Raw genomic sequence first — 25,583 nt, 5'->3', positions numbered from 1 at the left:
ACCGGAGCCCGAAATGGTCGAGTGGTGTTTCGGGGGTTAACAGGAGCGGTCGGGCGGGTTGCAAGGCGAGAAAGGGGGAGCGAAACGAGGGAAAAGGCCGCCTAACCCCCTTGCTTACGCACCTGCACACGGTACAATTCAAAACGTCCCTTGCACTTCCGCGCGCAATTAGTCACGGAACGGGGTTGAACAGACGCGCGATGGCGGAGGGTGGAAGGCGGACGAGGATCGGAGAAATGGCGTATCGGGGGTAAAGAGCGTACGAAGGAGAGGCGAGCGAGTAATTCGAACAAGGGCCACGGAATGGTAATTAAGGGGTGAAAGGACGGAGAAAACGACCGACGGCTTTGACGGCTCAAAAACAGAAGCACTCTTCGCCGTCGATTTCGTCCAGCCTGGGCAGATAAGGCTCCGGGTATCTCCGCTGGCGTGGGTATCGATTTTCGAATTCTCGAACGGACCAGAAGTTCCTTGCTGGTGCGGTTTTAGCTGAGGACTAGTGCGGTTCGTTTATATAATTGAAGTATCGAAGCATTAATCGAGGATGTACATGTAACGAAGCTTAATTGGTAGGCTGGCAGACGGAGATGATTAATACGCTCGTGGGAGGAACGTGAGAGCTATTGTCTGATTAGGTGGTCGATTTACCGTCTAAAATAGTTGGTGGCGGAAATGGGCTGTTTTACAAATTCTAGAGGATAAGTATCAGAGGATCAAAGAGTCAGAATGAGAATGTCTTGAGTTTTTCCATAATTAGGTGTTACACTTTGTTTTTAACAATATTAAGAAAGAGGAGCTCATCAGTAATTACCTAGAAATTAAAATACACGTTTGTAGCTGAAGCAATGACTACTTTTTTAAGCACATGTTTTTTAAAGACAGGAACAGACTGTTTGATCAAGTATCAGTTGCAGAGTGAAAGTATCATATCATGAAATAATATGCCAAAATTGAAGATATTTAGATTTTTTTAAAAATTCTTTCTATTCTAAAAAAAGAGTAACGCATCAAGAGTCCTCTCATAATTGAAAAGCATGTCTATAGCTGAACGAGTAAATTAAAGTCATCGTGTCTAATTCATTTTCTCTGATTATTCAGGAAGTGTTTGATATAGCAGGGTGTAAGTGTCTAATAATCTCATGCTCATTAATGAGGATTACTTTCATATCCAGTAACGGGAATTAGTTTCATGTTCGGCGATGGGGATTAGATATATGCTCCAGCGATAGGGATTTTGTCCTAGCAGAACAAAGGAAACCACGAAGGCCTTTGTATTGAAGGGCTTGCACAAAGTTGCCACGCCAGTTAGGTACAGTTCTACCTTTACAGCGAGAGAAAATACCTCAGGCAATCATTCTTTCAGGTCTGGCATCCATAATTGAATACACAAAATTCAAAAATTACCGACACTATCGTTTAAGGCGAATGTCCTTATTTGCACATAGGAAGAAAGACCAGTTTTCCTCGAAAACAACACTATTAGGATTTTCTTTTATTTTTTTTTATCGTACTAATTTTAGTACGAGAAAAAAAAATTCAGGTCTGAAAGGGTTAAACACATTTATTGGTGCCACTATCAGTTTCACAACGTTCTATATTATTTTGCAATGATAATTGTTAGTTTTAATGAAATCAATTCGAAACGAATTATAATAAAACATACGATTTCCTTTGTGAAAATAATAATGTTCAAAAACTCGTCAAAAGAATGTTTCAGGAAAATTTTTCTCTTCCATCCAATTAAAATCTTTCTCCGTGTACTCGTAAAGAATGATGAAATTTAAATGGTCCCATTTAAATATACCTGCACATGAAAGTAGAAAGTTACCTCTATTTATTCCACTAAATTTTACTGACAGAGACCTTCGCTCACTCTACCGAATTGAACAAAAGTTTTGATCTCTGCTACCAACTCGACCGGACTGTACTCTGGAGGTACAATTCCGCCTCCATACCCTTCACCCAATTCGACTGAAGTGACACTTTAATTCCATTGCCTGTATCGAAACTTGATAATGCAAAACTGACGTTGTACTAAACTGAAACTATTTATCCATTGAAATCTACTAATGTAAAGCTTTACTTACACCCACTTTTACCGTAGTGAACTTTACCAGTCGTGTTAATGTTTAGAATTATATAGAATTATCACGTGTTAATAGAATTTGTAAATTTTTACTTTACTAGACCCCAAGCTGAATAATCTTGTTACAGCTTTATTATCAGGAATAAAGAGTGGATCACGTACCATAATTTATAAAGAAAAATGATGTTTTACAAAGCAGGAAGATGAACAACCTGATAAACTTCGAAGGTAAGTTGTGTCTAATATTGTACACGCTGGAATCAATTTTAGGTGAAGTGTATAAATTGATAAGAAGAAAAGTATGTGAACTAATATGGAATACGATGCGCACCCGCTTAGGAATTTTAATACCCACAGAAGCACTACCTCGACATTCGCATGATTTGATAACGAGTAGTAACAAATAAACGCTACTCTGACAACTCTCTTCAAGAACTCGCAGGAAAAATCTCTGGAACAGAACCTTCTTTCCGAAAGGAACCACACAACCAAATAATCGAAACGCCGAATTGAAACCGTACCTAAACCTTTGGCGCAGCAATCAACCCCATCGACGTGGGTAGCCGGCCACAGGCATTCAATTTGACAATTACCGCTCTCCGTAACTAACGGGGTTAGTAAACTTGCAAAACGAAATAGTCGAAGAAGCGTAGCATCCCCTTCTACGTGACGGTAGTCAATCATTGAAGGGGATATCGAGCGACCGTATCAACGGTTGCACACGAGCACGGTGAACGGCAGGGTCGAGCTGTCAAACCTCGCCCCGCCGTGTCTAGTTTCGCAATAAAGATCTCGCGCAATCAGAGAGGCGAGGAAGACGGTCGAACCGTCTGTCACGCCTTTATTCGCCAGCCAGAAGGACTGGGAAGTAAAGGTATGCGTTTCTCTACGAGCAAAGTGGCAATATACGCGGAACGAGGCGCGGGGCGACTGCCAGGGTAACAATGCGAGCTGAGAAAAAGGGGATAGAGCTGATAAAGGAAAAAAGGAAGCGGGTGTCTCTGTGCTGGCTCGGCATAGTGGAGACCAACAGGAGCGAGTAGCACGGATTCGAAGAACTGCGGAAGGTGTTGGAAGAATCATCTGATGAGTACGTACCCTCTCTCCAGTTTGACAGGTTGTTCTTGTCTTCTGCTTCACGACGCCACGTGACCGTTGGCGTCGGGATGCCCGTCGCGGCGCACTGCAACGTCACGTTGCTCCCCTCCCGCACCACCATGTCCGTGCTGGTAGGGTAGTCCAGGATATCCGGGGGCACTGAAACAATGGCCACATTGCAATGGTGCCAAACCCGCCTCCCTCGTGTACACGCGTACCGGCACGCTCCAGCGCGACGCCGTTCGTCCGGATAGATGGCTATCTGGACCGATCTACCGATGTCTCGATGGATATTCGCAAATATTCTACGCCAGACCCCGGAGCATGCTGGCCCGATCAGCAGCGAATGTAACCGTCCCGCACCAACGAGAATCCGATCGTAAAACCTCGAATCCGGCTCGAACTACCTAGCCCGTAAGTTCCGTTGCAAGTATATTAGTGGGAGGGAGGTCATTGTGTCGGGTCATCCGATGCGTAATGCGAGGATTTTTATCTTTTGCAATTGGATTGAATGTCAGGGGCAAGCATCATGTGTGAATGTTAGTTTACAGAAGTAGACAGAATAGAATTATTGAAAGGAAGACGGACGAAGGATTATGTAGAAAATGTTAAAAAGTTACAGCAGACTTAATTATGGAAGATGAAAAAACTGACATATCATTTAATTCTTGGTTACGTATGTACTCCTGAATTAAAGAACGATCTAGTCAACCAATAATTTAATCAATACAGTTGTTACTAACGTTACGTGCCCCCAAAAATCAAGTAAAGTATTCTGAATTAATTTAATAATAGAAAATTAAAATATTCCAATGCTGTATGAATGTGTAAGTTTTACTAAAGCATTGTGTATTTTACGATATATAAATTTCGAGTGGTTGAAAATTCCTCGAGTTTAAATTGCGTAAAAAATTATAACAGAGGGAATTGAATGGCCTCACGATCCTGCTGCATGCTCGACTCCCCTCGTCTTAACGTGCACACCGAGGGCGTGCGATGATCTTTTGTTTCGCGGCATTGACTTGCGATAATTGGCCGCGCTCGGGGACTTTAATCGCCATTTTAATCACTGAAGGGGAAGTGTTTTGTTTTGCACGCTCTGGAAATTTAATGGTATATCGTGGAGTGTGAAAATAATCGCCCCTGGTCTTTCAAATTAAAATAACAGAGCTTTACGCTAAAATAGGAAACAAGAGAAACTAGGGATTTCGTCGAATTAACGAAACAATAGGTAATTCAAAACGGCTCTCTGGCCTTTTAATCGCGATATTGACGTTTCGTAACTATATTTGGATGAACGTTTATTGATTCACCTGACGTATTTCTAGGAATGTTATTTAAACAGTCGCGACATTACGTTGGATGTTTACTACGTTACAGTAATTCCTAATGTACGTGAAAATAACACATTTCATGATGTTTTCCAATTCGTTTACATTGTTGATGCATGAAACATCAGTGAAAATGGATACATGTCTCTGTTTGTACAATGACAAAAATAATTTATTTTAACTGATCAATGATAACAAGATAAATAGAAATAGAAATCCTAACACTAAAATCAAAAATAAATTCACGATATCAAATATTATAACACTCTTAACATATAATCATCCCCAACAAATATAAGAAATACATATTTGAACTGTAAACTTAAGATATTTAATTATACTTTGAAGTGATCAAAACAAAAATATTGTAATTTTTAAATTAAAATAAGTTGTAAAAATATCAACTTCTCACTGAACAAAAATATATTTTATTTAAACTACCCAAGAACTGATTACTCGAAACCCTTTAACCCCAAAGTTACTAGCGCCATCGACGCTCGTCGCTGAAAATTAGGAAAATGTCGGTCGATATAAATAACGAATCGAAGCGATACTCGTATGGTGGGAAATTGCTGACGCCAAATGTAATTAAAGCTCAGTTGCGAGCGTATGGAAAATATTAATTACATTAAAGCGACGGGGGGAAGTTTCGCGATAACGTCAAAGGAATTTCTCGAACGGGGCGAAAGTAATTCCGGAAAATTGGTTTAAAATACAGGGAATTCAATGTTTTATGAGAGAGGGGTGGGGAGAAAAATGTAATTGCGTTGCACGACGAGACCATACCCTGGTATAGTATTAAAAAAATAAACAAGCGTGGTTTCGATCAAAGGTTCCCGGGCGGCTGACTGCAACCAACAATGTACCGAAATTAAATTTCGTGCGCAAAGCAACGCGGATCACGGCTCCTTCGACGTTTCATTAATCGACACTCGACGGTTTCGAGAGTGAGACTCGCAAAGGCGTGAAAACGGGTGAACGACCACCGAACGCATTCTTCGTGGTAATTCTGCGGGATGCGAGGAACTTCGTTCGCGGGTTTCTCCCATTGCTTCAAGAAATGGAATCGGGTATTGCCACCTTGCACGCGGGGTCGTAATGGCCGTTCGAATTTCCGCAACGCGAATTTACAAACAATTTCATCGCACAAAGGTGTTTGGATACTATGCGAAATTAAATTTCTAAGGAAAGACAAAAATTCAACCTTTCATGCTGTAGAGGGTTGTTCAAAGGAACTAGGAGGTCGAATTGCTTCGAGATAAAACGTTTTTGACATTTTATTTAAAGAAAGTCCTGATCTTTACTTTTGCATGATGTTTATGCTTGGCTTGAGGAGTCTGAATAATTTCTTTTTAATTATTTATATGTGCGTGGTAAAAATGGGCCAACGTGTGGTTCATCGAGGGACCATTTTTAGGAAGTTCTGTTTAAAATTTTGTTGCAGATGTTCATTCTCGAAATCTGAAATATTTAAAATTCATATTTATTTATGTTCAAGTACTTTTATTGTATGTGAAATAGTTATGATCCTGTAAATGTATTGCAGTAAAACGGTATTTAGCAGGTTGTGTTTGTAGTACATGAATAAATATCATTAATAGTGTATGAAAATATTTTCAAGAACTATTAGAAAAATATCGTGATTAATGAATACATCCATTAATTTTAAACTCCTTAGTACACTGCTGGGATACCCTTATTAACAAGCACCATATTGGTACTTTTCAATTTTTCAATAAAATCCTACGTGAATAAGTAAAGAATACTTTCATAAATAAGAATCTTTCTTCAAATAGGCACTACCATTTTAATCGAAGAATTGACTTTAATATGAGAAGAAAATATTTTTCAACTCTACAAATATCGTGTATTCATGTAGTCCAAAGCACAAACTTTTCGATCACAGCGTTCACTGTAATAAATTTTTAAAAACCCATGAATACTTTACATCTCCAACTTAGCGTAGCTCCTTAAGAGTCTTGAAAGCTTCGCAGATAGTAAAAATATTGACGATTTAAAAATGTTAAAAAGCTCGAAGCCCGTGAAAATTAAAATACCGGTACAAAACGTTTGGATCTGTTAATTGTAGAAAGTATATTTAAAACCAGCTTCTGCAGAAATTTTATACATGGTGTACTGCGCTTATATATGTAAACCGCGTGAAAATAACCGTTGGGTACGCCTTGGATAAAAATTTGTTGGAAATAGGTAATTAAATGCCACCGTGTCAGTAAAATTCCAAAAGTTAATTTACGCTTGAGTGACGGATAGCAATGCTACGGAAACATTCATTCGAAATGTAGAGAAATTACTAATTGAAATGCAGTGATCGAAATTATTATTTGTAATTGACTTTCAGACAAAGTAGCACAAGTTTCTGTACGTTGAATGAAATATTATTAAACTTCCTTGTTGTACATACAAAAGTTAAATACCAGTATTACCAACCTTGCTTCGTATTTATAATGTCCTCATCGTTATTAGAACTAATATTGAAAAGAAAGCTAACTTTATTGGAATTTAATTTTATAAAGAAATCTTCGACCTGAACAAAGTTTAAATTAAAAAATTAGCAACCACGTAAATGAAATAAATCGTAACAGAACGTAACTGAACGATTGAAATTTCTTGCCACGCGTTGTAAGCGATTCAAAGAAATTTGTTCTCCGATTCTACACAAAGGTCTTCTGCATGTAAAAGGACATTATGGACGGGATATTTGACTAAAAGATATTCGAGAACTTTTCACTAACTGACTCCCACTTTCTCGAGAAGGACAGCAGCCAGTTGCTTTTAAAAATATCGGTATCGTGTTCCTCTAGCGAGTTTCAAAATACGTGTTCGGAAGACGAAGTGCCTCTATAATGAACTCCATACAAGAAAAGGGCCCCCAGCGTAACTCAAACTTTTTAACCAGGTTTTGCACGCTTACGAAACTTGTTACCCTAATTAGAGTGATAGATGGCTTCAGACGTAGAGAAAGCTGAACAAAATTTTTGTCACATTGAGGGAGTCTCGATATTTCATTGAATGGAATTTTTGGAATATAAAATCAAGTATAGTAACCTAACCAAGACAAAAAGAAAAATAAAATGCCTGAAACTGTTTGTAATTTTAGTAATGAATATATTCTGACTACTTTTCAATTTTACGTACTTATGAAAAGAGAACCTGGAGTAATGATTGACACCTAATATGTTGTTTACTCTACTCTACTGTCTCCATGTAGAAGAATGGACAACATAAAGAGCATGGAATAACGAAATGAGGCGACGAAATCTAGCCAAGTATTGCGTAAACACACCGGCATCGAATACGAAGCAATTCCACCTAGGTATCGCAGATCACTAACAAAAATACGAAGCAATTCCACCTAGGTATCGCAGATCACTAACAAAAATACGAAGCGACAAGCGATGCAATTCATTTCGCGCTCTGGCTACGTCGGGTGCAAACGCTGGAGCAGAAAAAATCGTCGTATCCGCAGATAGTATATTTATTGATACGGGGGAACAATTGCGTCGAATTTATTATTTCACACGTGTTCGCTCGACAACGTGTTGTTATTCTCTTTTCGCGTCGGTTCTCATTTTTTTTGCTACCCCATCGACCCATTTCTAGACCGTGGATTGCGCGAAACGCACCTTCGTTCCAAGAGTTCACCGACTAACTCCAATGACGTTTGCGAAATTGCGGTTTCTGTCAGAAACGATATTTTCCTAAATTTTTCTTGTCGTTAAACTCGACGAGCCGTATCACAAACGAAGTTTGTTTCACTATGTGAGAGAATGTATAATAAATTCCATGAAGTTTATGTAATTACTGCAATAAAAAAATTCTTATTATTTTCTAATATTACATGGTGATTTTTAGGACACTTTGTAAATATGACATTAAAATGAAAATAGAAAATATACATGTCAAAGACAAGTCAAAAGTATCATAGGACATTGTTATGTAAGGGCCAATGTACAAGATATTTATAAAATTATTCTAAGTACAATGTTATTCACTTTATTGAAAGGAATTGTATGTAATGGAAATCATTAGTAACGAATTTGTCTTACTAGTTGGTTAAAACAGATTTTACAATATTTATTATAAAATGCTAAACAATTCACGTAGGCTGAGTATTCATCAAGGATTATTGAATTAATTTCCCTCGGGTACGAGGTTCATATACATATATTTCTTCAATTCAATCACATATTGACCTATAGTGCAGTGGAAAATGTTATATTAATTACATATCAAGCTTGGAGATACCAAATGGAATCAGATTCTATAATTATCGAAGTTTCTGAATTAGAGAAGGTCGGAATTTTTAATTTTTCGGACAGATAATTATGAAATTAATTATAAGGTAGTCGTAATGTATCTGTTTGGTTATTTCAATAAAGTTATTAATACATCTCGAATGGAAGAAATTTGTATTATTTGCATGTATAATTATGGAATGTATTCGCATTACTATAACAAGCAGTAACACTATTTTATGGAATCAGTACCAGAAATTAATATGGAACCTATGTCAATATGATACAAAATAATGGAATAATTTTTATAAATTCGAAAACGTTGTATCGAGAGGCTGTAACAAAAGAGGTCAAATGATATTCTCGTTTAACTTTGTATTTCACAAGACATCCCCTTCCTTCGAATATAACTTTTCGCTGAAACTTACGAATTCCTTCTTTCTATCAGCCTTGTTGAATATTGATCTTCGTCCAAGAAATTCCTCATTTCCAACTTTCATACTAATACAAATCCTGCAGTGTCAGATATACTGACTTTTCAGGTTTTCCATTTATGTTGCGATATTCTAATAGAAAATCATACGATCCATATTTATGGAGTACCATTCCATACTTTTGCTAATAGAATATAGCAAAGCAGTTTATATATTCCACTCTGCAGCAGCCTCAACTTCTGAAGAATGTACAATAATTAGAAAATGAGTGAAACCATTGCAATGCACGCCCTTTCAAGTGTTGATTAAATTTACGCTTAATCCAATATTGCAGCTAAACGAATACAACACGACAAAAATAAAGGAGAGAGGTTTGATAAATGATTGCAGCGGTTTCAAAAAGAACCATTTCCACCCGTACCTATGTATTCCCTCATGCGCTGAATTTTTCTGAACAATGAAGTGATCAGTTTCGAATGTTTCACAAACACTAGACTTTTTGCGTTTGATTTGAACCGTTTCCATGTTTTCCGTTCCAGTAGATTGAAAACATTCAACGTTGATCATTTCGTCAACAAACTTGTCACGGTAAAACCAGTGAGGCTACCAATTTATGTAAAATGTACAGCGATTTGAACACTTAACGCGAATCGGGTTCATTGCAGATTGATTCCTGTGATATTAATATTATAAATGACAAATCGATATATAATTTGAGCTGTTTGTAATGTTAGTTTAAGAAAAACCAAATTATTAAATAAGGTAAATATAAAATGAAATTAACTGGATTGAAATTTTATTGTAACTAAAATAATTTCATTTAGATTTTAACGTGTATAAAATAGAATTCCCATTCTTCCCATTTAAAACGAGATCACATTCCCGAATTCTACTTTTGAAGCGGTTTATTTTCTACATAGAACATAAAACAAAATAAATTTATTGAATTTTCATTTTCCCCAATCTTTAAGTATACTTTACAAGATTTCTAATCGTTGAAAATACAAATAAATTCTATATTCTTGCTTTCCACCTTTAAAGCAATTTATTTACCGTAAAAACCACAAAATGAAACGAATTTCGTCCAGGCTCCACTTTAAATTCACCGTTAAGTACACCCGAACTAAACGTTACTAAATTACCGTGCATTCGCAGGCGCGTGTTAAACATTGCCTGCGAGTCCGCAACGTGCATATTACGTTTAAGAACCGATACCAGTGATAATAATCACGTGTACACAGCGAGACCAGCCGACGCAATTACGAAAGCATGCCATTTTGTAATTCTAAAATTTAATCGCGAAATACACGTCTGCCCGACACGATTGACCAATCGAATCCAAGAAAGTGAAAACAGTCAATTTCACAGCGTTCACCCGTTCATACCCAAGGCATAGTCGCGACCATAAACAAGGGATTTAACGAGGGTTATTCGCGATAAGCTTAAGCTTTACGTTTATACGCGTTGGCGTCGTGCGCCGGCTAGTTATGCTTTGCGACACGCTTAAGGTCCGCGCTTCAGTTTGTCCATCGGATAATGGAAATTCCGAGAATTTCGTTTGACAGTTAATCATGTGTTTGTGTCCAGGGCATCGCCGCGGAAGATATTTCATTATCCGCGGAAGCAGCACGCTAACTTATTTACGAGAGCGCATCCAACCTCCGCGGTCGAAGGCAAGAACAACACTCGTACACCGCCCTCAGCATGCAAATGTAATCTTGTCTCGTTTGCAAATTCATCGGTACTCCAGTCCATACGGGTTGCTCGAATCGTTGGATTATGTAAAAATGTCAATGAAATGACGTGTCCGAGGAAAATCTCATCGGATCACTTTTACATTCCATTTTTATGTAACGAGTTTATAAGCCCTCACCAAGGGAGAGAGCTAATTCACGAAAAACCGATCGCTTTTGCAACTGAATATCAAAGAGCTTGGTGGCATTCAGTGTTATTGTAAGTTCAGTTATTTCGCCTGTAGTTCAGGAGGCTTTGAGTCATCATTATACTGTGGATGTTTATGCAAATTCATATTTTTATACACACTGAAACACAAAAACGTAAATTAAGGTATGTTTTGTCTTGCAATGTTGTAACGTGTATTTTATATTTTATATGTATTTATATAATAGTACAAATATGTATAAATGATACAATAATATTATTTTTGCAAGGTAAAACTTTTGCATTGAATACCTCTTTCAATTTCTGTGTATTTTTACGAAAGCTATCCTTATGATTGAATTTTTTACTCCAAGACTACTCCATAAATTTTCTTCGAATGGCAGAAATGATTTTTACAGGTACAGAGAGTGACAATAGCGTTCCTTTGCGTAAGTTCTATTTATACAGAATCATATAGAATTCATATTGCACTCATTCATACATTCCTTTAGGTGACTTTATTTTTCATTCATACGGAATTTATTGAAAACTTTGTCGGCATCGATTTCCCATATTGGAAGTCACCACATGAAATTTCATCTTTTTCTGATTATTCATTTCAGAAATATGAAGTGAAGCGGGAGCCTATATACGTACAGACATACACACGTATACACATTCGTGTATAGAACATTTTTCTAAGAATTTAATATCACCAATAACCCATACAAAAGCAGAAGGTATTATATCAAATTCCATAAATTTTTAAGAAACCATTTCATAAATAAAAAATAAAACAGGCCCCAATATACATAGACACACATCAAATTTTTAAAATTTTTTAGCGTAACGAGTTGAACAAAGTCCCAGGGCTTAGTTGGACAGCAGTCCACCTCATTGCTTCACAGTCTAATTTTTACAGACACAGACACTTAAGTTCCATTAGAATTGATATTCAGAAGGGATACATTCCAAACATTATCCACGCCCATAAAAAAAGATTTAATTTTCATAAACTCAGAGCAAGAACATAAAATAGAGCCCGGTGATTAGAGCATTCTCAGCATTTATGTATACATTATCTTTGAAGCCAGGACGTTATGGGTAATGTAGTCAAGATGAAGAATCCATCTTTACTGCTTATTCATTCAGCCATACATTCGAAACCGTGGAGTAATGTGATAGAGTTTACGAGAACAGCAGAGAGGTACGAGGAAACGAATTTTGTATACGCTGAATAAGAAAGCACAGTCGAGAAGAAAGAATCACAAACCACATCACGCTAAATACATAAGGAAAGTACGAGGTTAGAGTAAATGCATAAATAGTGACAAGGATGTAGAAAACGTACACGTGAAAAGTAGAACGGTTCAACGCAGAAACATGAAGGAGAAGACATCAAGATGAATCGAATACCAAGATTGTTCAGGGTAGGTTGCATTGCGAGAAGAGTTAAATCAAGAGGTATGATGCAAGAAGATAAATCACGTAGAAGTGAGAAGGAGCTGACATCCAACACGGAGGATTTGGAGGGATTTAATTGCAAGCCATGTCAGTTACACTAACGCGGAAACACACGATGCTCATTCTCCGTCATAGAGTGAAGAAAATCCACGGTAAAAAAAAGTTTGTAATTGTACAATTCTAAAATTATATTCTGAAATTATAAAATTTATGATGAAATCAGGTATACTGTAGATATGTGATCAGCTGGAACGACTGACTCTTAATAGTCAACTGAATCACAGTATCTAACAGCAAATTTAATTATAGGTGTTTCTTTAACGTGTACGACATGTATAGTGTTCGATTGGGGACGGAAAACAAAGTACAACCATTCTTCTCCTATTTTACATCATTTAAATTCTGAGAAACACATCCTCTCATGATGTAAATATTTCTTATAACGCGTGCTTTGTTAAATGTACACATATAGAAGTCACTTAAAATGTCACTTCTTAAGTAATTATTTAATTAATCTGACCCTCCAAGGGTCTACAACGACTTCGATTCACCATTATCAGTTCCACACTTGATAACCCATCCCCTAAGAGATTTGACGACCTATGATTTTCTAATAAATCAGAACTTCATATGTGGAGAATTTTTCCTAGACTTTACAATCATCACTGCCCGAAAGGAAAGCCTAAAACCACAGATGATCGAAACGTATAATTAATAACATAATGAACCATGCCCACTTGAAAGTACTAAGGCTGTTGTCCACCTATTGGATACAAATAAAATTCCTGTTGAATTGATTCTTTGAATTCTGGTCAGGGTTTGAGAAATTTGTCCCACTGTAGGATCTCAGGCTGCAGTCCTCCATTTTCGCACCTGAACAACGCCGTCAGCGATCGTTCCAACTGATAAAGAAGAAATTTAACGAAGGGTTACGACTAGGTTAAACCATACGCTTACAGCACGCGTTCTACCGTGCTCAGCGACTGGCAAATGGGCTCCTTGCGAGCCGTGGAGGCCGGGCAGTTATTAGGCCGAGGAGCACGAGGGTCCAGGAAGGTGTTTAATAGCCCGCCAAGAGTACAATCGCCCTCGAAGGTTTTGGTGCGCGGTGTACACTTTACATACATTTGCATCCTACTGCCACAAATCCGTACCAGCCTAGAAATACCTGTCTCCTGGTGTCTCTATCTTGGCAAAACAGACTCTTGACTCTTTCAGTGGCGAGCCTTGATTACACTGTTTTGGATGTACGTTCCACGTTAAACGTTTCCTCCGAATTTACTGTCTTCCTCGGGCCACTTTCTATCGGTAGGCTGATATTTGTAGCAAAAAAAAGAAATAGAGGCGAAATGTAGCAAAAGTGGGCTTGATACGAAATAAATAAATATTTTAGTTTATTTTGACTTTGAATTCATTTGTGTCAACTTCAAAACTGTAAAGCTTCGGTATATAAAATTTTGCTTAACCTAATCATGATTCAATCATTTTTTTTATTCAAGTTTCAAGTTTCACGTAGACAGAAAACTTTCTAACAAACTTGTATTTATCACGTCAACTCTTTAAATTTAGACGTAAGAAAGACGGCTGTCGAATCATCAAATATGATCCATTAATTTGTCGTTATATACAAAACGATGTCACAGTGGAAGATCTATAAAATGTAAATATGCATATCGCGATTGAATTAGGTTTCATAGTTCCACCGGCAACAGCTATTCTGGAACTGAAATGCTTCTCTACATCCGTTGCACAGAACCATAATAATGCATTTGAACGATTTTAAACCATGCATATTTAATTCAGAAAGTGTGTCGCTCTACATGCAGTAGTGATTTTTAACCACTATGTGCTACGAATATATACCAACTGATCTGAAGAATTTTTATCTTTATAACCGTTGAAATAATTACGATTCAGTAAAGTGCTTGAATGTATCCGTTTCACGGGATATTTCCATAACAATATGTCTGAACGTTTTTAAACCACGCATATTTAGTTCAGGATGTACGTCACTCTACGTGCAGTATTTAATCATCTCGTGCTGCGAATGCATAGCAACCGATTTGAAGAATTTCTGCCTTTATAATCCCTAAAATAATTACAATACAGTAATATTCTCATAAATATCGTAATGCTTTCACTCAATTACACTTATTCACTCCCAAAGAATGGATTCTTTTTAACCAACCAAAAACTCAGTCTCGTTGAGTCTGGACTACGTCTAGGTCAGGTCAGTATTAGAAATAACTAGTTCTCGCTAATACTTTTTCAGTGGTACAGCTAGATATAACTCTCGTTTAATTTTGAATATGTCTTCTCTGATTCTTCTAAATATAATGCCAATTTAACCGCAAAGTCGGTTAAAATCAGTTACAATCGAGATTTAATCATAAAATTTAATGGGTTATTTTCGCTACCGTTTGATGATCAATTTCTCTTTATTTTCAGCGTTCGCTAGAAATCCCTGCGGTCGAAAAGCCTAAGAAGTTCAGCTCTTCAGCGTCGCGGTTAACGATGTCCGCGGGACAAACTGTTGGCGAAATAATCAAGGATTAAATATCGGTGTCTCGTAGTTGCAATCACGGGAGCCTGCAACGACACTATGGTGGATGCTTAGGCGACCGTAGTTGGTGAAGTTTGACAAGTTGGCGTAACAGGAACGCTGGTACCAAGTGCCAAGAAAGTTCTCGGTAAGGATCAGTTGATGCATGGCTATGGAAGAAGGATGCGCCACGCCAGGAAAGGACGTGTTCCGTGGGACATGCGCGCGGTACGTACACATGGAAAACGCTGATGCTGGCTGTTCTTGGGAGAGTTTCGCGAGCATCGGTTGGGAATCTCGTAGCTTCGGGAAGACGCGCGATACAGACCCCCGCGAGCAATCCCGAACGCACGATTTGCTTGCAAATATTCCCTTGCCTATTCCTCCTGGAATTTCCCAGTGCCCTCCAATAATAATAAACCGAGAACGCCGCCACCGCCGAGTTTGCTCGACGTCCTAAAATCTTGGCTAACAGCGCCAACTGGAATACTATGAATTCTTTACCCGTCGCAGAACGATCTTTCCCAGGATGCCGGAGATGGTATCCGGTTTCTTGGAAAATTACATCTCCTTTCTGCGATTCTTGACGCGTTTAGGTGGCTCGAGCAGATTCGAGATTAAAGAACGAACGAATCTAATGCAATTCAATGGCAAAGAGGAATTTCGTAATCAAAGTTTCGAGATATTCAAATTACGCAGCTATAAACGCGTGCTGGTGCAGTCTGACGTAAAATCACTTGTTGCTGGAGCTGCTAGCTTGCTTAGGGACCGTGTAAAGGAAGACGTTTGCGAAGTTTCGTGTTTCGAAACTATTTATTGAGGGATTTTTCGATAAGGCGATATGGAGTCGCGGATGGAAACTTGTAATATGCTCGGAGTTTGCATTACGAGTTAATAGACAAAGAAAATTACCTGACAAGTATACTAAATGCGGCTCGATACTGTTCAGCATTTACTTAATAGAATAGTTTCCTACACTTTTATTATCCACTAGGAATCTACTACATCATTCATTTTTATCATCAAATCTGTATTATGTTTCAATCCTGCATTGTGAGGAAGTTTAAAAAAAAAAAAAACATTAACCAACATATTGAATTTAATTAGATACTATGTTAATTCTTAATCTAAATAGATAATCTAAAATAGATGATAGATTTTTGCACGAGTAATATTTCAGTTGTTTTGAACAGTTTAAAATTATTACTACAATGCTGTCAATCATTACCGACTACTTCGAGGAATCCAGTGATGCTGGACATCGGATCGGTGTTCAGTTGACACATGTACCATCCCCTGTCCGACACTTTGATGTCTTTGATGTGAAGAGACCAGGTACGATGACCGCTATGTTTCACAGAGATTCGATGATTTTTCGTGATCACGTGGACCGCAATCGTGAGGATCGTCTGTGTATCGACACGTAGCCACGCCACCTGTAACACAGGAATACAGTGTGAGTACTATCACTGAACATACGCACGGACTTTATTACTTTTTAGGATGTTCCAAGTTGTCATGAAACATTGTTGGAATTGGTTTCACTGTTTGCTACCGTTATTACACTTTATGCGAGATTGAGTTTCAGGAATTTGAATTTGATTGACGAGGATTTGTCAAAGGAACAGGACAGGCTTAAGTCATATTGGTTCCTTTCCCATTTTATTTATTTTACAAACATGATTTTATAAAACTCATTTTATGTGAAGTCCTTTTTATGTTCGAATGATCAAAAAGACAGTACATAAAATAATAATACAAAACTAGGTATGTACATACTAAATATTAACGAAGAAATAAGACGAAAGAATTCACAACCATGAAACCAATAAATTCAAACAAAGGGTACAACACACACACTCCCCATTAGAAAAGCTCTACCATCTACTTCAAGTGTTCTCGATCTTCAAAAGTAAACAAGTCATCCGACTGACCTATCTCTCAAACACCCATCCCCGCCCCCTGCTCATCGGTAAACGGTATCCTATTCAAATACGCGGAATCAAGCCGAAAGACACGCGACAATTCTCGGTCTGGTTTCGTGTCAGTAAAGAATATGCTAGCCGACTCTCTCAAAGCCGTTCCAGCGGTCCACAATCGACACGCGCGAGGTGCCTCGAAACCGTCGCATCCGACAATCGACAACCGGATCAAAAGAAAAATAACAATTTGCACGACCCAGATGTTCCACACGCCACACATGTATGCATTACAAAATGCAACCGACGTTTCCTCAGCGCCACCATCCCCCGCCCACGTTTCTCGTTTTTATTCGATCCTCGCCACTTTCGTCTATAACCCTGCGGTATTACTTTGGATGAAACTCCGTCAGGCAGCGCGCATTGTCTCCTTACGCGGGCGGGCAAGACATTCCGTTAAAAGTATACCGTATCTCGGCGCCTACCCGAAAAGAGATTCCACTGAAACGAATCCGCATCCCGTATTTACAAACGTCCGTTACACGAGCCTTCCGCTTTCTCCACCGTCCTCCTTTCTTTTCGTTATTCCTTCTGGAACATTTCCTTCCACCCCCGTTTTCTCGAGGCGCGGGCGCCGTCCTTCCCGCCCGCGTTGTCTTCTCAATGACTCATTGTCCGAGTGCTACGACAATGCTGGCCCCCGACGGTTACCAACTGCGCCCGTTACGCGAAAAGAAGAAACTTCGTAATTAAAAGTCGTAATACACTCGACGCCGTTTTAGAGCGCGTCTTCCTCAACCCCTCGCGCGCTATTCACGGCCGTCGCGTTTCCCGCCCGATTTCTTTCCCCCAGACTGAGCGCATCCACTTCATCCACCGCGCCCATTTGGCCTGTGGACAACGTACACTCGGTTGAGAAAAAGCCTGGTAACGGATGTCGTTGTCACTATATGCGACGCGAAGCAACTCGACTGTATGAGAAGAATTCTACCCGGTTATATGCGAGAGAGTCGTTCTCCACCGCTGTTCGGATTTGTTCGGTTTCGAGCGATCGTCTACTCGAGTGGTAGCTGTGGAAACGTTTTCGCTGAACTTCAAAGCCGTGCTGCTCGTGTGTCTGCATTGTAAATTGTATTGCATTGTGAATCATATATTTTTAAACATATAGTGGAATTCTTTAAACTTAATTGTCTTCCATGTGTTTTAATGTACTTTATTATATTGTATTATTTCCAATTTCAATTCCCATTTACTCTTACCTCTTGCTTCCGCATTCTAGATCTTCTACATGATTTGTTATCATAACATGCCAATACATAAGGCCCACAATTTTTCCTTGAGAACAAAGGAACCGTTGAAATTTCCCTGAACAACTGATCGAATATTGAACTGATGAACAAAAATGAATTTAAAATCTGTCCTATCAGGTCTTCTTCAAACGATTGTACTTTCCACTTCCGTAAGCCACGTGTCTGCTGTAGAAGGGGGACATCTCTTCGAAAGTTTCGCAAGCTTCACGGATGGAACGAGGGAGAAAGCACGAGACGAATACGTTCCGTAAAAAAGATGGCCCAAAGATGCGGGAATGCGAGCGAGGCGGAACTTTGTGAAGCGAGAGGAAGACATTGTTGGGGAAAGGGTTTGTAGGTTGTTCGCGCGAAATGAGGCGGACGATCGCTGAAGCATGATAAAGGAGACGTGTGCAATATGTGCTTGTTGCATAAATGTACCTATAACACTTTCATACGAGGTATCTCGCAAGAAGGATACAGCAGAGATGATCTTGAAATAAGATGCAGTAGAAAGTAACTTTAACACTATTTCAGTAAACGTAACAATTATTTTGATATAATATTATTTGTAAGTTTTCAAGTGAAAGAGGAAAAAGATGTTTGTTTTTTATTTAACTAAAAGTGAGTACTTGCATAAGAAAATAAATAGCTACTCATAATTAAAGTCATTAGAAGAGCAAAGTAATCCAATTTATAATAACAATAATTATATGAAGATACTTAAACATATTCTGATATTCTAAAGAATAAAGAGCACAGTTCGTGTTCTTTACAATTTTTTGTGACTCCAAAGAATTTTAACGCGTCTACCCAAAGGACCAGGGCTCATTTAAGAAGCTCTGGTCTTGACGATAGTTCTTGCTTAAGTGGGTAGGAATTTAATTAGATTGTCCGTGATACTAAATACTCTGTGTTCGTGAGAACGAACACGTTGAAAGAAATAAGTATTACTTTTACCATAAACATGTTTGCCAAATTTTGTTGCTCGTCACTAGCAATGTGTAATAAAAGCAGAATATTGTAACGAACCTAACAATAGTAAAACAAGAATAAAACGGGGGATACTATAACAAAATAACTATAAACAAACTGAACCTTTCAGCTAGATAATTACATAAATGTACGAATCAACAATCCTCGTAAAAAGTTTGTATGGAGCCTCCGGAAAATTTAAAGGAATTCCATCTCAGCCAAAACAAATATTGCGCAAATTCGCGTTTTCGTTATCCGAATTAAAAGTCCACCTATCGCGCGAATAAATCAACTCAATTCGTTGTATTTTATTCCAATCACGTTGGAATACAATTTATTGATTTCCCAAAAATTAATTGAATTGAGAAATCTAACTATGTACATACGAGTCAAGCTAATGAAATGCGCAACAAAATTTTGAATACACCTTCGACCATTAAAACCAATCAAACTATCGAACTAATCACTTCTATTCCAAAATGACTGACTTTCAATATTTAAGGTACTTAAAAATATCTTTAAATACCTGCTGACAATTACTAACTGAAAACAGCATCAAAAATTTGTAATTCGTAATTCGTATTCTTAAAAACACACGCGAACACACGTGCAACATGCCTACAATATTATTTGCCCGATTACCAAAATATATCTGCCCGAGAGTGTCCCTTTTTTCGCGAGCACAGTCGTTCGGAATTACCGTCAGAGTAATTATTCAAGTCCACACCTACACAGCAAAACACAGCTAACCCAGCCTCAGCTACCGCAATAGACTTCGGTTTACAAATGATTCGTTTCGCGGTACCGATATAATTGCTCGTCACTGTAATCTCACAGTGGCACGTCCGCGGTTGGAAACTCGCTTAAACAAACAATAGAGAAGTCTCTCTGTGTTTTTGCATCCCCCTCCCTCCCTCCCTGCTGACGCTTTCCCTAGTGAATGGCAGTGTTTCCGTACCTATCGTTATGCCGCATCTCATTCCCTTGGCTCTCCTGTCTTTTCTTTCTTCAACGTCTGCACGATAGTAATGCGTGAGACCCACGGATCTCAGAAACTCGGTGACGTTTCTTTATTTTCGTTTACGTCAGCAGCAACGTCGCGATAGCCGTGTACACTTGTCTTCCATTTTTCTGTCGGTTTTATTCCCCTGTCCTTTAAGGAAGATTCTGATTCGTTCGCGTGAGAAATCAACGATTTTGTCGATTAAGAATTTAGTATTTTAAAAGTCTTTTAAAATCTTCAGGTCTTGTAACGAAGCTCTTATATCTGGTGCTTCAAGATTTGGGAAAATTATACAATTTTAAGTAAAATGTTTTACAGGCCTTGGAATATAATTTAAGGCTAGGGAAATAAAATTGCAATTTTTGTTTAATAAATAACAGATTACCTTCTATTGTTAATTAAAATATTTGTTTAAATGTGGATTTTCGTCATGTCTGATAGTAGAGTATTTTCTTTTTCTTCATCAACACCAGCAATATTGACAGAACCAGTAATCACTTTATAATTGAGGATAAAAGATTTCATTTATATTAAAGAAAATACAATTTGTTATAATTTACCTATCTAGTGAAATAATTGCAACATTTACAATGTACTCCATAAACTCGACAGATTGAATTTTTCAGGAGTGGTGCAATTGCTTTTATCACTATTGTATCTTACTCTAAATGCTCCCCCTCTAATTGTAATAATTCATGTTTGTAGATTAAACAGTAATAAATCAGACTTCCATGCGATAATATGTTTCCAAAACAGACGTTTCGGAAAATGGTGTGTCTCATCTCCCGACAAATGAACTTCGCGTTAATTTAACAGGATATATCAAGCCTTGTTGCGGGCTTCGAGTCGATGAAAAACGATTGGGGAAAATTCCTAGCCAGAAGAATGGCTGGCGGTAGCCTCGACGATCGCTCATCCGTTCCTCTTCGATTCCACCTTCTATCTTTCCTGGCTCGCGTGCAACGCAATCGAGCGCGAGGCGATAATCAACGAAAGAGCGAATATTGGCAAGGAGTTTCGAGCGATCGGGAATGATCGAGCAGCTGTCGGTGTTCTGATCGCAAGTTTCCTAGTGGGTCTATACCTGCCACCGAAGTAAATATTTATTCTTATCGAGAAGCGAAAATGGGACAGTCGTTTAAAATTTGATGCAGCTAACACGAATAAAACGTACAGGGAACACACGTTAAGCCTAGCACGGGCGCAACTTATGGAATGACTAACTTTAACGTAATTCAAACCGTTATGTGTGATGTACCGGTTCGGGGAAATTGCGACAATTGTACTATTGATCGACCAAGGTTTCGTGTACTAAACCGATAGAAAGATAATTCAACACTGAACGAGAATGTTTTTAGAACAGAAACTCAAAAAAGAAAAAGTCGTTCAATCCGATCGGGACGATCGAGTATCTGTCGATACGCCGTTTGCAATTTTTGCTTCGTGACTTCAGCGATGGCATCGTGACTATTTATTTGATGGAATGATAAAGTGAAATGAGTGATTGAAACTGTTATCGTGGCGTAATCGATATAATATAATATCATATCGCGTTTAACGTGTTGCGCGGATTAAGCTACTTTTCATTATTATTTATACATTCATACTTAACATCAACTGGTTCGGGTAGATTGTCTATCCCTCCCCGCGTTAACATAATTCTCATAACTGTTATATTTTATCGCTGTTCGAGCACACTTCTGCGCCTGTGGTTACGCTATTTTAAAATTTTTCTGTTGTTTGGAAGCGTCGTATAAATTATTATTTTATTAGTTTTTGTTAGTTGTGTCATTGTAGTGGAATGATATTTGAAAAACATTAGTTGTTGAACGTTTCTAAAGTTATTACATTGAAAGGACTTGTGAACTATCTAGTTAAAAAGTAATTAAATTTCATTATTAAGAGAGTTAATAGAACTAATTATTTCTTACACGGATTACTCTGTATAATTATATTTTGTTTTCATGCTTCTGCTCCACTACAAACAATACAATATCTGAATAACTCTCTTCGCTGAAAAAAATTCCAATATACTTTTTTCAATAGCAAAATCAGCGCCACATTTGCATACTTTGTAATTCTGGTAACTATATTAAAATCACCATATTTACCATTCTTTCCACGCCGTTTACGATTCGCGGTACACAATTTCATCCACGTCCTTATAATACGTTGTTTATAATTCTTTCCACGAATCGTGTTACGTTCGCCTCGATCCGGTGACCTGAATACTGCCCATGAACATCAATTTAAATTACATAAATTCGAAGTAACGTATTCCATGTAAGAATAATTTATTAGAAATAATAATTCTCTCTTATCGTTACCTACTGTCCTCCTAATCCTTTCTAAGTTTCTCTACTGGCCAATACTTAATATTTTTCATACGATTAACATATAAAAATATAATATAAAAAGCATATAGACAAAGCACTTTTTATAATATATGAACTTAAACTTGGAAAAAAAAATTGAGGGTCACACGAATAATACAAGTACAAATGACCCTATTTAGAAGACAAACGATTACAAATGTAAGAAATTTAAAGATATTTGCTGGGTACAGACAACAGTTCGTTTTCCCTCGGTTTACATACAACTTCTGGACTCGCAAAACTCGAATCGAACGGCATGTATCCGTTCAATTGGACGCAAACGCACGGGTATTGCTCGGACATCAAAGAATTGTCGCTGTCCGTATTCCGATACTGCGATAGAATCATCGAAGGCGACAAGATATAGCCAACTATGGAACAGGTATATTGGATTATTCAAATTCCCTCACGGCGTGTCACGGCGTTGGAAAATATTGAATATTCTAGCGTGTAAATATTGGAAAATTCTGAACGAAGAACATCGGCCAGAAGCTGAAAGTCCACCGTAGTGGTAATCGAAGCCACATAACATTTACGAGCAAAACATGCCCGTAGGCGTTATTCACGTTTCATGACTCTATCTATGTTTCAAGAGAATGTAGAACATGGTAGCTGTGATTGCAAACAATGAACAATGAACAATGCAGTATTCATCCTGAAGCTTTTGCAAATTATATCAATAATCAGTTTAATTTCTCAATGACATACAGGAATCAGTCTTTAACGTTTCCATGAGTTTTGTTCATGTATACTGAAACAAAATTCACTTCACTTAGGTTACTTGAAACGTATTCTAATAACGATGAAGAAATATTCCGAAGGAAATTTGTTTTAAAAAGCCAAGCTCCTTGCAAGACACTCTCATTGGATTCTTATGATTTGCTGTAGCCTCGATTTGATTCTGATATATTACGAATGACCTCCTTGAATTTTTGTCAAGTGAATTGTTCAAGGAATAATTTTTTCCTTCGGTATGTACGAAAATGAAATAAGGCTTTCCATCTAAACGATCGTGTTTATCATATGTTCCAGGGCTTCCCTAGTGATTCAGACATGAAAGAATGTCGAGTGGGACTCGACAAAGCGGCTCTTGAAATAAAAACTGATGCCGAGTCACACTCAACATTGGAGTGCAAAGGGTTGAAACGACATATAAAAAGTTCTTCTATGCACAATCTTCCACAGATTGCTCAACGATACCACTACAATACTATTTCCATTCATCCCTCAAAAATCAATTGAATCTTGTTCAACGACAAAGGTAGAAACTGCTGACAAACGAATCCCTGTCGTTGTTACCAATCAGTGGTACGACTTCAAAGAACGCAGATGTATCGGAGGTCGATGAACAGATTACGATTTAATTCGAGGGCTTATCGTCATGGGTGGGGAAGGATGGATTGTACGCGGAGATAAGCATCTGTCCACAACGACAAAGTTTGCTAGAGGCAGAGAGCGAAACAGTGCAGAAGGAGGACGGCGGAGAAGGGTAAATTCGATGCAAGTACAGAGGGATAATTAGCCTCGGTGGAGCAATCCGCATAATTATTGTCCACTGGTACGTATGTCCGCGTCGAACGCTTCCCACCCTCGACCCCCGACCTCCTTCCCCCGGCCCCAACCCCCGTTTGAACGTTTTACATCGACCGACAAACATTCCTACCACGATCCAGGCACGGTATCACATCGATGATCCGAACAACAACCAATGAACCGCTTTTACCTAAACAAGGAATACCCTGTTAATTGTAATCGCTCGTGAACCGCGGCTGAGCTAATTACAAATGTAATCATCGTAACGAATGTCACGTACACATAATCCTTTCGTGGATGCAAGCCAGAACGTACGCGTCGAGAGGCTGCTTTCAAATTTTCGACGTAATGGGCGCGCTAAGTGTGGCTGTTGCGGTTTTCCCAGCGTATATCTTCATATTTATATGGAAATCTTTACCAGGAGTACGGTTTCCTTGAAATAACGTTCTAACGATGCGGCGCTGAATACGCCGTTTAATGTTTACAGACATAAAATTTGCTGGAATGTGTTTACGAAGCTTGGGCGCGAATTGTATTGAGGACGAGAGGAAGTCCTGAATCAGGTGAGTGCCAATAACGAGGATGATCTGTATCAGTTATCGAGTCGAGGACGATAAACTTAGATAAATATCTAATTAGTAAGCGGTGAGGTGGACGAAGCTTTAATTGGTCTCTTCGATTATTTAGTTTTCTGCAAAATCTATTAACTGCTTAAGAACCACAGTTTTGTCACCTGACACTATTCCAGAACGACGTAGACATGGACCACGAGTTGACAAGTGTTGTCAGAACCGGATTACTCGAGTCCCAATATCGAAGCAAGAGTTCATCCAGGTGGAAAAGGGTGCTCGATTCAGGGAGGTTTACTGCCCTTTCTAGATGGGCGATACTTTGCTAATACAGAGTTGCTTCTCCACGTTTCAGACGAGATCGCGACGTCTCTCGGCACGCAGGGTGGATACCAGCTAGATATCTGTCAAGCAGCCCCTCCTCCCGGCCGGGACAACCCCCGTAAAAAGCATTCTCCCAGGGTGTACCTTGGCGCTGTGCGTTACTGACGTCGCTGTCAGACGTCATTTTTCATAACTCGACCCCAGGAATATCCGCCGCCGTGACGGCTGACATTTCCCTCCCCTGTCTGATGTCGACAATGTGCCCCGTTGATTGAATCGTCGAACGTCAAGGTGTTCTTCCCGGTTTCAACGCCATTGCCCCCTTCCCTTTCCCTTTCTCCCCGTTTCGCTTCTTCTTTCCGGTCCATCGCCACTCCATCGACAAGACCCTGGGATCCTCCACGGAATTCCTGTAATACTTGTTTAACAAAGTCTAACGTTGCTCTTTTCATTCCCCAGGGACTCCTTTTAAAGCTGAAAATTGTATCCCCAAATGAAGTTCCT

General features: G+C 38.6%; 1 protein-coding gene across 3 annotated transcripts in view; it reads right to left on the bottom strand.

Moving 5' to 3' along the window:
- LOC128874129 (lachesin-like) overlaps positions 1-25,583 on the bottom strand; it is a 152,838-nt gene that overhangs the window by 26,134 nt on the left and 101,121 nt on the right. For 2 of the 3 annotated variants that reach the window (XM_054118488.1, XM_054118489.1), the window contains exons 3-4: positions 16,321-16,528; positions 3,185-3,343 (exon numbers count right to left, since the gene is read on the bottom strand). In XM_054118488.1, coding sequence (XP_053974463.1) covers positions 3,185-3,343; positions 16,321-16,528 — 367 coding nt within the window. Of the gene's footprint in view, positions 1-3,184; positions 3,344-16,320; positions 16,529-22,389; positions 22,488-25,583 lie in introns of those variants that run through there. The other variant, XM_054118490.1, reaches the window with a different exon arrangement.

This window comes from Hylaeus volcanicus, chromosome 3 (genome assembly GCF_026283585.1).
Source record: "Hylaeus volcanicus isolate JK05 chromosome 3, UHH_iyHylVolc1.0_haploid, whole genome shotgun sequence".
NCBI classification, from domain to species: Eukaryota; Metazoa; Arthropoda; class Insecta; order Hymenoptera; family Colletidae; genus Hylaeus; species Hylaeus volcanicus.
The sequence above is the reverse complement of the archived record's forward strand: the minus strand, read 5'-3'. Positions and strand labels throughout refer to the sequence as shown.